This window comes from Brachyistius frenatus, unplaced genomic scaffold, assembly GCF_029030835.1.
Source record: "Brachyistius frenatus isolate BFR_SWC_R1_liver_20210118 unplaced genomic scaffold, ASM2903083v1 Contig_490, whole genome shotgun sequence".
NCBI lineage: Eukaryota > Metazoa > Chordata > Actinopteri > Embiotocidae > Brachyistius > Brachyistius frenatus.
In genome coordinates this window covers 4969-18148 of record NW_027211089.1, presented here as the reverse complement: position 1 = coordinate 18148, position 13180 = coordinate 4969, and the positions used below count along the sequence as shown (strand labels likewise).

General features: G+C 40.3%; 1 protein-coding gene across 1 annotated transcript; it reads left to right on the top strand.

Moving 5' to 3' along the window:
• Positions 1 to 335: 335 nt before the first annotated feature.
• cunh2orf76 (chromosome unknown C2orf76 homolog) lies at positions 336 to 7028 on the top strand. The gene is made up of 5 exons (XM_069687779.1): positions 336 to 639; positions 4365 to 4415; positions 4756 to 4793; positions 5638 to 5719; positions 6712 to 7028. The coding sequence occupies exons 1-5, from the start codon at positions 510 to 512 to the stop codon at positions 6786 to 6788; spliced, it is 378 nt and encodes a 125-aa protein (XP_069543880.1). The 5' UTR covers positions 336 to 509; the 3' UTR covers positions 6789 to 7028.
• Positions 7029 to 13180: the final 6152 nt, after the last annotated feature.

Sequence of the window (13180 nt, the reverse complement as noted above, 5' to 3'; positions counted from 1 at the left end):
GTACTAATACAGATCTGCTGATGTTTTAAACCTGATGATACAATACAAAAAAAATGTTTAATAGGGTTACTGTTTTTACAACCTCAAATCTATGGACTTTTTGTCGGCTGTTTGCGGCTGGCACAAACTCAATTCTTGGCCGAAGGTCAACATATCTTGGATTTACCCTGTGAAATGCTTTAATATAGGTAACAAAAGAAAAGCGTAAAACCACCAGTAACTGCCTCTTTGTTCCCACCATGCCCTTCATACTCCGATACGGCAGGTGGCGCTACTGTTATAAGGAATGCGCCAACAAACGCGGCGCTCGGTCATCGACTCGTCGAGTCTTGATAGCTGAACGTGTTTGATTAATATGGCCTTCCGCCCGGTAGATAGTTTGTTTCGGAACACATGCTGAACACACTCAAACCGAGCAGAAGGACAACATTTAACCGGGAGGGCCGTTCAAAGAGAACTTTTCGCGGGTTCATCGGTGCACGTGGCGGCGGAGTGTCCGGTGGGAAGATATGTCCGGTGAAGCGGTGGTCACTGTTCGGCTGGTCCGGTCCTTCGAGCACAGAAACTTCAAACCTGTCGTGTTTCACGGTGTCCCCTTGGACCAGACGGTGCAGGACTTCATGCAGCTGGTCAGAGACGGTGAGTCCGTTTACAACAGCGGGAGTCACGGAACAGGTTGATGAACAAAAAATAATTTAAAAAAAAACACTATAATACTGTAAGACTAAAATAATCAGGGTGGAGCAGAGAGTATAATAATCAGGATGGAGCAGAGAGTATAATAATCAGGATGGAGCAGAGACTAATAATCAGGATGGAGCAGAGAGTATAATAATCAGGATGGAGCAGAGACTAATAATCAGGATGGAGCAGAGAGTATAATAATCAGGATGGAGCAGAGACTAATAATCAGGATGGAGCAGAGAGTATAATAATCAGGATGGAGCAGAGAGTATAATAATCAGGATGGAGCAGAGACTAATAATCAGGATGGAGCAGAGAGTATAATAATCAGGATGGAGCAGAGAGTATAATAATCAGGATGGAGCAGAGACTAATAATCAGGATGGAGCCAAGACTAATAATCAGGATGGAGCAGAGACTAATAATCAGGATGGAGCAGAGAGTATAATAATCAGGATGGAGCAGAGACTAATAATCAGGATGGAGCAGAGACTATAATAATCAGGATGGAGCAGAGAGTATAATAATCAGGATGGAGCAGAGAGTATAATAATCAGGATGGAGCAGAGACTAATAATCAGGATGGAGCAGAGACTATAATAATCAGGATGGATATACAGGTGATATAGTGGATATACAGGTGATAAAGTGGATATACAGGTGATAAAGTGGATATACAGGTGATATAGTGGATATACAGGCGATAAAGTGGATATAAAGGTGATAAAGTGGATATACAGGTGATATAGTGGATATAAAGGTAATATAGTGGATATACAGGTGATATAGTGGATATAAAGGTAATAAAGTGGATATACAGGTGATAAAGTGGATATAAAGGTGATAAAGTGGATATACAGGTGATATAGTGGATATAAAGGTGATAAAGTGGATATACAGGTGATATAGTGGATATAAAGGTAATAAAGTGGATATACAGGTGATATAGTGGATATAAATGCGATATAGTGGATATAAAGGCGATAAAGTGGATATACAGGTGATAAAGTGGATATAAAGGTGACATAGTGGATATAGAGGTGATATAGTGGATATAAAGGTGATATAGTGGATATAAATGCGATATAGTGGATATAAAGGCGATAAAGTGGATATACAGGTGATAAAGTGGATATAAAGGTGACATAGTGGATATAGAGGTGACATAGTGGATATACAGGTGATATAGTGGATATACAGGTGATATAGTGGATATAAAGGTGATATAGTGGATATACAGGTGATATAGTGGATATAAAGGTGATATAGTGGATATAAAGGTGATAAAGTGGATATAGAGGTGATATAGTGGATATAAAGGTGATAAAGTGGATATACAGGTGATATAGTGGATATACAGGTGATATAGTGGATATACAGGTGATATAGTGGATATACAGGTGATATAGTGGATATAAAGATGACATAGTGGATATAGAGGTGATATAGTGGATATAAAGGTGACATAGTGGATATAGAGGTGATATAGTGGATATAGAGGTGATAAAGTGGATATACAGGTGATATAGTGGATATAAAGGTGACATAGTGGATATACAGGTGATATAGTGGATATAAAGGTGACATAGTGGATATAGAGGTGATATAGTGGATATAAAGGTGATAAAGTGGATATACAGGTGATATAGTGGATATACAGGTGATATAGTGGATATACAGGTGATATAGTGGATATAAAGGTGATAAAGTGGATATACAGGTGATATAGTGGATATACAGGTGATATAGTGGATATACAGGTGATATAGTGGATATACAGGTGATATAGTGGATATACAGGTGATATAGTGGATATACAGGTGATATAGTGGATATAAAGGTGATTTAGTGGAAAACACATCAGCCGGGAGGTTTCTGTGTCTCTTGACACTCTTGAGTTTTACGTACTGTTCATACTGTTCAGAACGTGTGTGCACAGTAATAAGCAGGAAAAAGTCTGTCTGGCTTTGGAAAATAAACTTTTATAGAACATAATAAAAGTTTAATCTTTACAACAACTATTGCCAAGTACTGAACAAACATTATATTTCAACAACCATCCTTATACAGTAAAATCATCAAATTAAAATGGGATTTGACCAACAAGCTTTAAGTGTTTGACTCAAATCAGCTGCTGTTCACATCCATCAGCTGTCAATCATTCTCCCAGGGCTTCATTCTTGAATTTCACGTCACACATCAATCACCTCCTGCTGGTTTTACTATGAAACTTAGTTTAGGATCGTGTGCTTTTACTTCATTTTCATGATTTCAAGGCTTTTCTATAATTTCATTTAATTTTAGTGTCACAAACATCCCTTCACGTGTTAATGACTTTGGTTATTCTACGTCTTATTTTGAAAAACAAAAAAAGAAGTGTTGTCTCATAATTTTTAGGATTTAAATTAAAAAAAAAAAACAAGAGGAGATTATGGTATGTGAAATCATCAAGTTTTTCCAAATAAAAAGCTTCTCAAAATTTCCAAACCAGCAGGAGAGCGTTGAAGTGATTTTGATGACGACACTGAATGAGGTTGGAGATAATAAATGTTTTTGCTGTAGCTCTTTTTTTTCAGTGTTGTACTTTGTAGACGGTCCCTGAACTCGTCTCAAGCCGTATTACATACATATAATATATAGAGTGAATGTTAAAGTGGACGTAACGTCTGGGTCTGAAAAATAATGTGCAGTCGTGCCAGGATTTCAGTATTTTTGTGATTGTTGTGATAAAAATGTTTTCTCAAAATTTGTGATGTAATTTGTGGAGTTTTAAGTGAGTTTTTTTTAGTGTAAAATTGCATGAATTAAAAAAAATTGCAACTCGAGAAAGAAAAATGCCTTTTATTTTTTTAAGCACTACCTGATACCAGAATAAATATGTAATCACTGTGATAATAATCCTGCTGCAGATCACAGAAATATTTTAGTTCTAATCTTTTTTATGTATTTATTGAACTTGGAGAACCGTGGTGATAAAAGGTCCTAAAAGCTGCGTATGTTTCCAGAACAGACCGTCTGTGACTGGAATATAGAAAGAAGGACGACATCAGCTGTCAAAATAAGAGCTTTAGATGCTGTTTAATTCATGTTCATTCAACAACTAGTCGATAACGTAGGTTCATTTGTTTATGTCTGAAGGTTCAGTCATGCAGGTCACGCTGTCACAGCCTCATCTGTTGCACTGATATCCGATCAGACCACAGTCACCGTGGTGATGATGGCAGGTGTGAGGACAGCTGGACGTACCTGAGGTTTGTCCGGGACTCTGATGAGAACCGGTGTGTGAACATGTTAAAGATCTTCCAGTTGAGCAACATGGCTGAACGGATGACGGGTTTTGTTTCGCTGCATCTTGATGCGTTTCCCTGCTGGAGCTGTGAGACGTCTAATAACTTCCACGCTCTGATATGTGAATTACAGATCGATTGTTCTGTGTCATCAGGAGACAAAGTTCCAGCTGAGGTCTGTGATTAGAAAACAGACAAAACCTCTTTTCATGAAGCCTTTAAAGGAGTCTTTAGGGATTCTTTAATGACATCAGTGTTCTTGAACAACCCTCTGACATCGCTGCTGACTTACTTGGAGTGAAACTGTGGGTGACCTGAATGTGTTGAAACAACGTGTGTTTTTGAAAATGAATCGGAGGATAAAGTCGTGATAAACCTACCGATGTCTTCCAGATATTTCTACGAGACCAGGACTCCCTCCTCCGTTCAGGAAACACCCGTATGGTACGTATGCCGGACTCTATTTTTATTGACAGTTGATTGTTGAAGCAATGTGCTGTTGAGTGTGAGTATGTAATCAGACAACGTGTCAAAGTGCCAGTTGGGCTTTTTATTATCATATATTAATATATTTTAATTGAGTCAAAAGAGCCACTTGTGTGCTACCAGCCACACCTCAAACCTGTACAATCACTTTGTCACATTATTGCATCTGAGAAGCATAAAAACACATTTAAAACAGTAATCGCTGAGTTGAGGTGTTGTACTGGTAATTATGATTATAAATCAGTGTGTTCATCCAATCCATCAACTGCATCTGATTCCATTCTCTTGTATTTTTCAGACACAATGAAGATCATCCATCAAGCTCATGGAGCAAAGGTATCTATCTGAAGGAAGTGACAGGCTGCAGGGACAGGAGGCGTCTGCGGACGTCTGCGGGCGTCTGCGGACGTCTATGGAGTTAGAATTGTGACAAAAGTAAGAATTTTAGAGAATAAAACCCACTGAAGCAAAAGTCTTCCAAAAAGAAAATCTTATTTCAGTTCAGTTTTATTTATAAAAGCCCAAATCACAACATAAGCATCTCGGGTCACTTTCCACATGAAGGCTGTAACTTGATAATTAGACTACAGTTTAACACAAATGTTTAGTGCAATCATGTACAACTAAGCAGTTGGGACGCTGTGTGAAATGTAAATGAAAACGGATTGTAAACTAATATTTAATTGAACATAGATCAAAGACAACATATCAAATGTGTTTAATCATTATTGAGACATGCATTATTTGTTCGTCGTGATAGTTTAAATGTTTTATGTATAAAGTTATTGCCTTTGTTTTCTCTATTCGATCCCTTCCCAGAGTTAATATGTGCGTTTCATTCTCTTGCCTGATCCCCAAAAGAAACTCTCCTCCAGTTTTATTATGCTAAATCGAATGATAATTGTGATTCTCACATATATTCCCATGCTGAGCCAGTTTTCCTGCAGCTCATGATGAAGTGGAGCTCTAATGGACACATAACATATTGATGAGTGACAGCTGCTTATAAGAAGGGTCCATCCTTTAATGTTAGAAGCTGCCAGTTAAACACGGTCACAGCTGCCGAGGAGCTGACACGCCTTCACAAAGAAGAATCCTGATGCTCAGAGTCACTTTAACTTTAAAAGATGCTGTTAGCTCGACGTAACGCACAATGAAAGTGTCATTTTTTTATTTTCAGACTAATGAGTTGGTGATGAGCTTAGAGGACGACGAGAAGCTCATTCTGCAAGACGGCCAAACCCTTCGAGCTGCTGGCGTCGGTAAGAGTTTGTCATTGTTGTCCAATAAATACTCCAGACAGTATATTTGTGAACTCGTGAACAATCTGCCTTCTCTCGTCCTTTTGTTCAGCCATCGTGAGAAGGATTTAAGGATGACGTCTGTCCGTTAATTCATGAATTCTTTTGGCTTTATTTACTTTGTATTTGATGAGAGAAGTTGAATGGGAGTCTATGGAGCCGGAGGCTTTTTGGAGCCGACCTCTAGTGGCACTCGGTGGTATTGCAGCTTAACACACTTCTGCATTGGCCTCATTTGTTAGACCCGAAATCTACGAACACTTTTATAAACAGTGAATCTTTGTTGGTGACTTCTACGGTGTTGAACTGGAAATATTTCCACTCACTGCTTCTCAGAGGTTTGGGTGTCGTTATGTTTAGCTCTGCCCGGCTTTACTCGCTAGCGTCCTCCATTTTTACCTCCGTCTGATCACTGATGATCATACTGGGGCGAATAGGGGCTGCAATAGGTCATGCTGGATAGTTAGGGCGCCCTCTGCTGGATGACGAGGCGAACTGCTTCAAACAGTCTGCTGCGCATATAGACGTTGTCATTACAGTTGTTAATTATAGTTACTCATTCAGTATTTTTACTTTCCTGGAACCTGTTTGTCTAAATATAGATGAAGTGTAGGATTTTTTTTCAGCCGCAGTACTCGTCAGTCTTTTTTACCAGATGAATAGAATAATAAAATCATTCTGATTCGTTTGTTTACGTTTCTTCTGGCAAAACTAAATTGTTTCTGAGAAATTAGACTTTTTCAAGTATTTCCTTCATAAAATCCAACGAATTTTGCTTTGTTTGACCCCGATGGAGCCTTGAACATTTCATTTGTCAAAAATGCTGAGAGCACAGATTTCTATTTAGTGTGCACAGGTAATATAATAAGTTCTGCATAGTTTCCGGCCCCGGAGGTTTGACCCGGATGATTTCAGCACCGTGTTGACGCTAACATGTCTGTTTGTCCTTTCAGCTAATGAAACAGAAGTGGCCTTCTTCGGTAAAGACGAATACGGTCTCTTTAAAGCAAACCCCAAAACTGCCTGGTGAGAGCAGAGATTGGAAAAGGACAGCGGTCAAAGGTCAGCATGCTGGAACAAAAAATAAATAAAACGTGATATCATGTTTATATTGAAGAGTTTTGATTTGTGGGGTTCTATTTAAAGTGGAAGCTTATGCACCAGACTAGTGTGCCTTTTTATTTTTATTATCTGTTTTCCTGACTTAGGACTTCCATTTGTTGTTAATGTTGTTTTAAAATATGCTGAATAAACTTTTCTGACAGCTAAAGTGGTTTTAATGTTGTTCTTTTTAAGGTAACAGAGTAATATTCACTGCACTCTGTGTCTTTGGTCATGAGTAAAAAAACAACAACGTAGATACATTTTTTTCCACAATCATTTTGGTGTTATCTAAAGTCACTCTTTCTCATTAGTTTTCTGTGGGTCCATCTGAAAATATTTTGGGGGCGTGTCTGATTGATTGACAGGCCTGTGGTGCAGTCAGGTTACAGCTATCGGTGGGCGGGACGTAGTATTGTCGGGTTTTCAATCAGATCAGTCAGATCCACCGATGGCTCCTCCCCCAGCTTGTCCAAATATGGTCACTTATGGTATTATTATTATGCAAAGTCAAACTGGTGGCTTCATAACGATAAGTTCCAAACCAGTGGCTAACGTCACTGTTGGTTGGCGCTTGAACAAACCTCTAGGTTAGGTTAGGTTAGGTAGTTACTTTATTAATCCCCGAGGGGAAATTTTTTCGCTACAGCAGCATACAGAAGCAATAAGATAATAATAGAACAATAGAAAAGCAATAAAATAGCAGTAAAAATATAAAATGCACAGTATATACAGTACAGTATATATCTATATATATATTATATACAAACAACCAAGAAACACAGTCAACAGTATTATTGTTATGTGATGGATTTTGCCAGAGGTGAGTTATTGTACAGACTAATTGCGGTCGGCAGGAATGATCTCCTGTATCTGGAATGATCTCCCGTATCAGGAATGATCTCCTGTATCAGGAGTGATCTCCTGTATCTGGAATGATCTCCTTTATCTGGAATGATCTCTTGTATCAGGAATGATCTCCCGTATCTGGAATGATCTCCTTTATCTGGAATGATCTCCTGTATCAGGAATGATCTCCCATATCTGGAATGATCTCCCGTATCTGGAATGATCTCCTGTATCTGGAATGATCTCCTGTATCTGGAATGATCTCCTTTATCTGGAATGATCTCCCGTATCTGGAATGATCTCCTGTATCTGGAATGATCTCCCGTATCAGGAATGATCTCCCGTATCAGGAATGATCTCCCGTATCTGGAATGATCTCCCGTATCTGGAATGATCTCCTTTATCTGGAATGATCTCCCGTATCAGGAATGATCTCCCGTATCCGGAATGATCTCCCGTATCTGGAATGATCTCCCGTATCAGGAATGATCTCCCGTATCAGGAATGATCTCCTGTATCTGGAATGATCTCCTTTATCTGGAATGATCTCCCGTATCTGGAATGATCTCCTTTATCTGGAATGATCTCCCGTATCAGGAATGATCTCCCGTATCTGGAATGATCTCCTGTATCTGGAATGATCTCCTTTATCTGGAATGATCTCTTGTATCAGGAATGATCTCCCGTATCTGGAATGATCTCTTGTATCTGGAATGATCTCCCGTATCTGGAATGATCTCTTGTATCAGGAATGATCTCCCGTATCTGGAATGATCTCCTTTATCTGGAATGATCTCCCGTATCTGGAATGATCTCCTTTATCTGGAATGATCTCCCGTATCAGGAATGATCTCCTGTATCAGGAATGATCTCCTGTATCTGGAATGATCTCCTTTATCTGGAATGATCTCCCGTATCAGGAATGATCTCCCGTATCTGGAATGATCTCCTTTATCTGGAATGATCTCTTGTATCAGGAATGATCTCCCGTATCTGGAATGATCTCCTGTATCTGGAATGATCTCCCGTATCAGGAATGATCTCCCGTATCTGGAATGATCTCCTTTATCTGAAATGATCTCTCGTATCAGGAATGATCTCCCGTATCTGGAATGATCTCCTTTATCTGGAATGATCTCCTGTATCAGGAATGATCTCCTGTATCTGGAATGATCTCCTGTATCTGGAATGATCTCCTTTATCTGGAATGATCTCCTGTATCAGGAATGATCTCCCGTATCAGGAATGATCTCCCGTATCTGGAATGATCTCCTTTATCTGGAATGATCTCTTGTATCAGGAATGATCTCCTTTATCTGGAATGATCTCCTGTATCAGGAATGATCTCCTGTATCAGGAATGATCTCCTGTATCTGGAATGATCTCCTTTATCTGGAATGATCTCCTGTATCAGGAATGATCTCCTGTATCAGGAATGATCTCCCGTATCTGGAATGATCTCCTGTATCAGGAATGATCTCCTGTATCTGGAATGATCTCCTGTATCTGGAATGATCTCCTGTATCAGGAATGATCTCCCGTATCAGGAATGATCTCCTGTATCAGGAATGATCTCCTGTATCAGGAATGATCTCCTGTATCTGGAATGATCTCCTGTATCAGGAATGATCTCCCGTATCAGGAATGATCTCCCGTATCAGGAATGATCTCCCGTATCAGGAATGATCTCCTGTATCTGGAATGATCTCCTGTATCTGGAATGATCTCCTGTATCAGGAATGATCTCCCGTATCAGGAATGATCTCCTGTATCTGGAATGATCTCCCGTATCTGGAATGATCTCCTGTATCTGGAATGATCTCCTGTATCAGGAATGATCTCCCGTATCAGGAATGATCTCCCGTATCTGGAATGATCTCCTGTATCTGGAATGATCTCCTTTATCTGGAATGATCTCTTGTATCAGGAATGATCTCCCGTATCTGGAATGATCTCTTGTATCTGGAATGATCTCCCGTATCTGGAATGATCTCTTGTATCAGGAATGATCTCCCGTATCTGGAATGATCTCCTTTATCTGGAATGATCTCCCGTATCTGGAATGATCTCCTTTATCTGGAATGATCTCCCGTATCAGGAATGATCTCCTGTATCAGGAATGATCTCCTGTATCTGGAATGATCTCCTTTATCTGGAATGATCTCCCGTATCAGGAATGATCTCCCGTATCTGGAATGATCTCCTTTATCTGGAATGATCTCTTGTATCAGGAATGATCTCCCGTATCTGGAATGATCTCCTGTATCTGGAATGATCTCCCGTATCAGGAATGATCTCCCGTATCTGGAATGATCTCCTTTATCTGAAATGATCTCTCGTATCAGGAATGATCTCCCGTATCTGGAATGATCTCCTTTATCTGGAATGATCTCCTGTATCAGGAATGATCTCCTGTATCTGGAATGATCTCCCGTATCTGGAATGATCTCCTTTATCTGGAATGATCTCCTGTATCAGGAATGATCTCCCGTATCAGGAATGATCTCCCGTATCTGGAATGATCTCCTTTATCTGGAATGATCTCTTGTATCAGGAATGATCTCCTTTATCTGGAATGATCTCTTGTATCAGGAATGATCTCCTTTATCTGGAATGATCTCCTGTATCAGGAATGATCTCCTGTATCAGGAATGATCTCCTGTATCTGGAATGATCTCCTTTATCTGGAATGATCTCCTGTATCAGGAATGATCTCCTGTATCAGGAATGATCTCCCGTATCTGGAATGATCTCCTGTATCAGGAATGATCTCCTGTATCTGGAATGATCTCCTGTATCTGGAATGATCTCCTGTATCAGGAATGATCTCCCGTATCAGGAATGATCTCCTGTATCAGGAATGATCTCCCGTATCAGGAATGATCTCCCGTATCTGGAATGATCTCCTTTATCTGGAATGATCTCTTGTATCAGGAATGATCTCCCGTATCTGGAATGATCTCCTGTATCTGGAATGATCTCCCGTATCAGGAATGATCTCCCGTATCTGGAATGATCTCCTTTATCTGGAATGATCTCTCGTATCAGGAATGATCTCCCGTATCTGGAATGATCTCCTTTATCTGGAATGATCTCCTGTATCAGGAATGATCTCCTGTATCTGGAATGATCTCCCGTATCTGGAATGATCTCCTTTATCTGGAATGATCTCCTGTATCAGGAATGATCTCCCGTATCAGGAATGATCTCCCGTATCTGGAATGATCTCCTTTATCTGGAATGATCTCTTGTATCAGGAATGATCTCCTTTATCTGGAATGATCTCCTGTATCAGGAATGATCTCCTGTATCAGGAATGATCTCCTGTATCTGGAATGATCTCCTTTATCTGGAATGATCTCCTGTATCAGGAATGATCTCCTGTATCAGGAATGATCTCCCGTATCTGGAATGATCTCCTGTATCAGGAATGATCTCCTGTATCTGGAATGATCTCCTGTATCTGGAATGATCTCCTGTATCAGGAATGATCTCCCGTATCAGGAATGATCTCCTGTATCAGGAATGATCTCCTGTATCTGGAATGATCTCCTGTATCTGGAATGATCTCCTGTATCAGGAATGATCTCCCGTATCAGGAATGATCTCCTGTATCAGGAATGATCTCCTGTATCAGGAATGATCTCCTGTATCTGGAATGATCTCCCGTATCAGGAATGATCTCCCGTATCAGGAATGATCTCCCGTATCAGGAATGATCTCCCGTATCAGGAATGATCTCCTGTATCTGGAATGATCTCCTGTATCTGGAATGATCTCCTGTATCAGGAATGATCTCCCGTATCAGGAATGATCTCCTGTATCTGGAATGATCTCCCGTATCTGGAATGATCTCCTGTATCTGGAATGATCTCCTGTATCAGGAATGATCTCCCGTATCAGGAATGATCTCCCGTATCTGGAATGATCTCCTTTATCTGGAATGATCTCTTGTATCAGGAATGATCTCCCGTATCTGGAATGATCTCCTGTATCTGGAATGATCTCCCGTATCAGGAATGATCTCCCGTATCTGGAATGATCTCCTTTATCTGGAATGATCTCTCGTATCAGGAATGATCTCCCGTATCTGGAATGATCTCCTTTATCTGGAATGATCTCCTGTATCAGGAATGATCTCCTGTATCTGGAATGATCTCCCGTATCTGGAATGATCTCCTTTATCTGGAATGATCTCCTGTATCAGGAATGATCTCCCGTATCAGGAATGATCTCCCGTATCTGGAATGATCTCCTTTATCTGGAATGATCTCTTGTATCAGGAATGATCTCCTTTATCTGGAATGATCTCCTGTATCAGGAATGATCTCCTGTATCAGGAATGATCTCCTGTATCTGGAATGATCTCCTTTATCTGGAATGATCTCCTGTATCAGGAATGATCTCCTGTATCAGGAATGATCTCCCGTATCTGGAATGATCTCCTGTATCAGGAATGATCTCCTGTATCTGGAATGATCTCCTGTATCTGGAATGATCTCCTGTATCAGGAATGATCTCCCGTATCAGGAATGATCTCCTGTATCAGGAATGATCTCCTGTATCTGGAATGATCTCCTGTATCAGGAATGATCTCCCGTATCAGGAATGATCTCCCGTATCAGGAATGATCTCCTGTATCTGGAATGATCTCCTGTATCTGGAATGATCTCCTGTATCAGGAATGATCTCCCGTATCAGGAATGATCTCCTGTATCTGGAATGATCTCCCGTATCTGGAATGATCTCCTGTATCTGGAATGATCTCCTGTATCAGGAATGATCTCCCGTATCAGGAATGATCTCCTGTATCAGGAATGATCTCCTGTATGAATGATCTCCTGTATCTGGAATGATCTCCTGTATCAGGAATGATCTCCTGTATCAGGAATGATCTCCTGTATCTGGAATGATCTCCTGTATCTGGAATGATCTCCTGTATCTGTTCTTGTGACAGCGGAGCTGGAGGAGTTTTTTGGAGAACGTCCTCCTCTGTCCCTGCAGCAGGTGGAGAGGGTGGTCAGGATTATCTAATATGGACAATAGTTTGTTCAGCGTCCTCCTCTCCACCACCTTTTCCAGGCTGTCCAGTTTGTAACCAATGATGGAGCCGGCCTTCTTAACCAGTTTGTTAAGTCTTTTTTTTTTTTTTAATTTTTAGGTTAGGTTAGGTCTAAATACTCAATTCAATTTTAAATCACCACAGAAAATGTTCCCAACGCACAAGTAGAACAAAAACGCATTACTGAGGAGAGCTTGAGAAAAATCTGCAGCAGAACCACGTGGGGGATGTGTGTCCAGGAGTGGAGACACAACGACCTCACCCACAGGAGCCAGTGAGTTCAACTGTTCATTAACTAACATTCGGCTGCACATTCATCTCAGGGGATTGGTTCTCACTTCTCCCCCAATGTCACCAAAATAAACATGTGGACACTTCAATAAGACATCCTCGTGTTAGGATCCGCCGTA

What these genes read in the sequence shown, in the direction of transcription:
- cunh2orf76 (XM_069687779.1), top strand. Translation starts at nt 510, where the DNA reads ATGTCCGGTGAAGCGGTGGTCACTGTTCGGCTGGTCCGGTCCTTCGAG. An exon ending in GTTCAGGAAACACCCGTATG is followed by an intron (nt 4,416 to 4,755) that starts GTACGTATGCCG and finishes TGTATTTTTCAG; the next exon opens with ACACAATGAAGATCATCCAT. An exon ending in CCTTCGAGCTGCTGGCGTCG is followed by an intron (nt 5,720 to 6,711) that starts GTAAGAGTTTGT and finishes TTGTCCTTTCAG; the next exon opens with CTAATGAAACAGAAGTGGCC.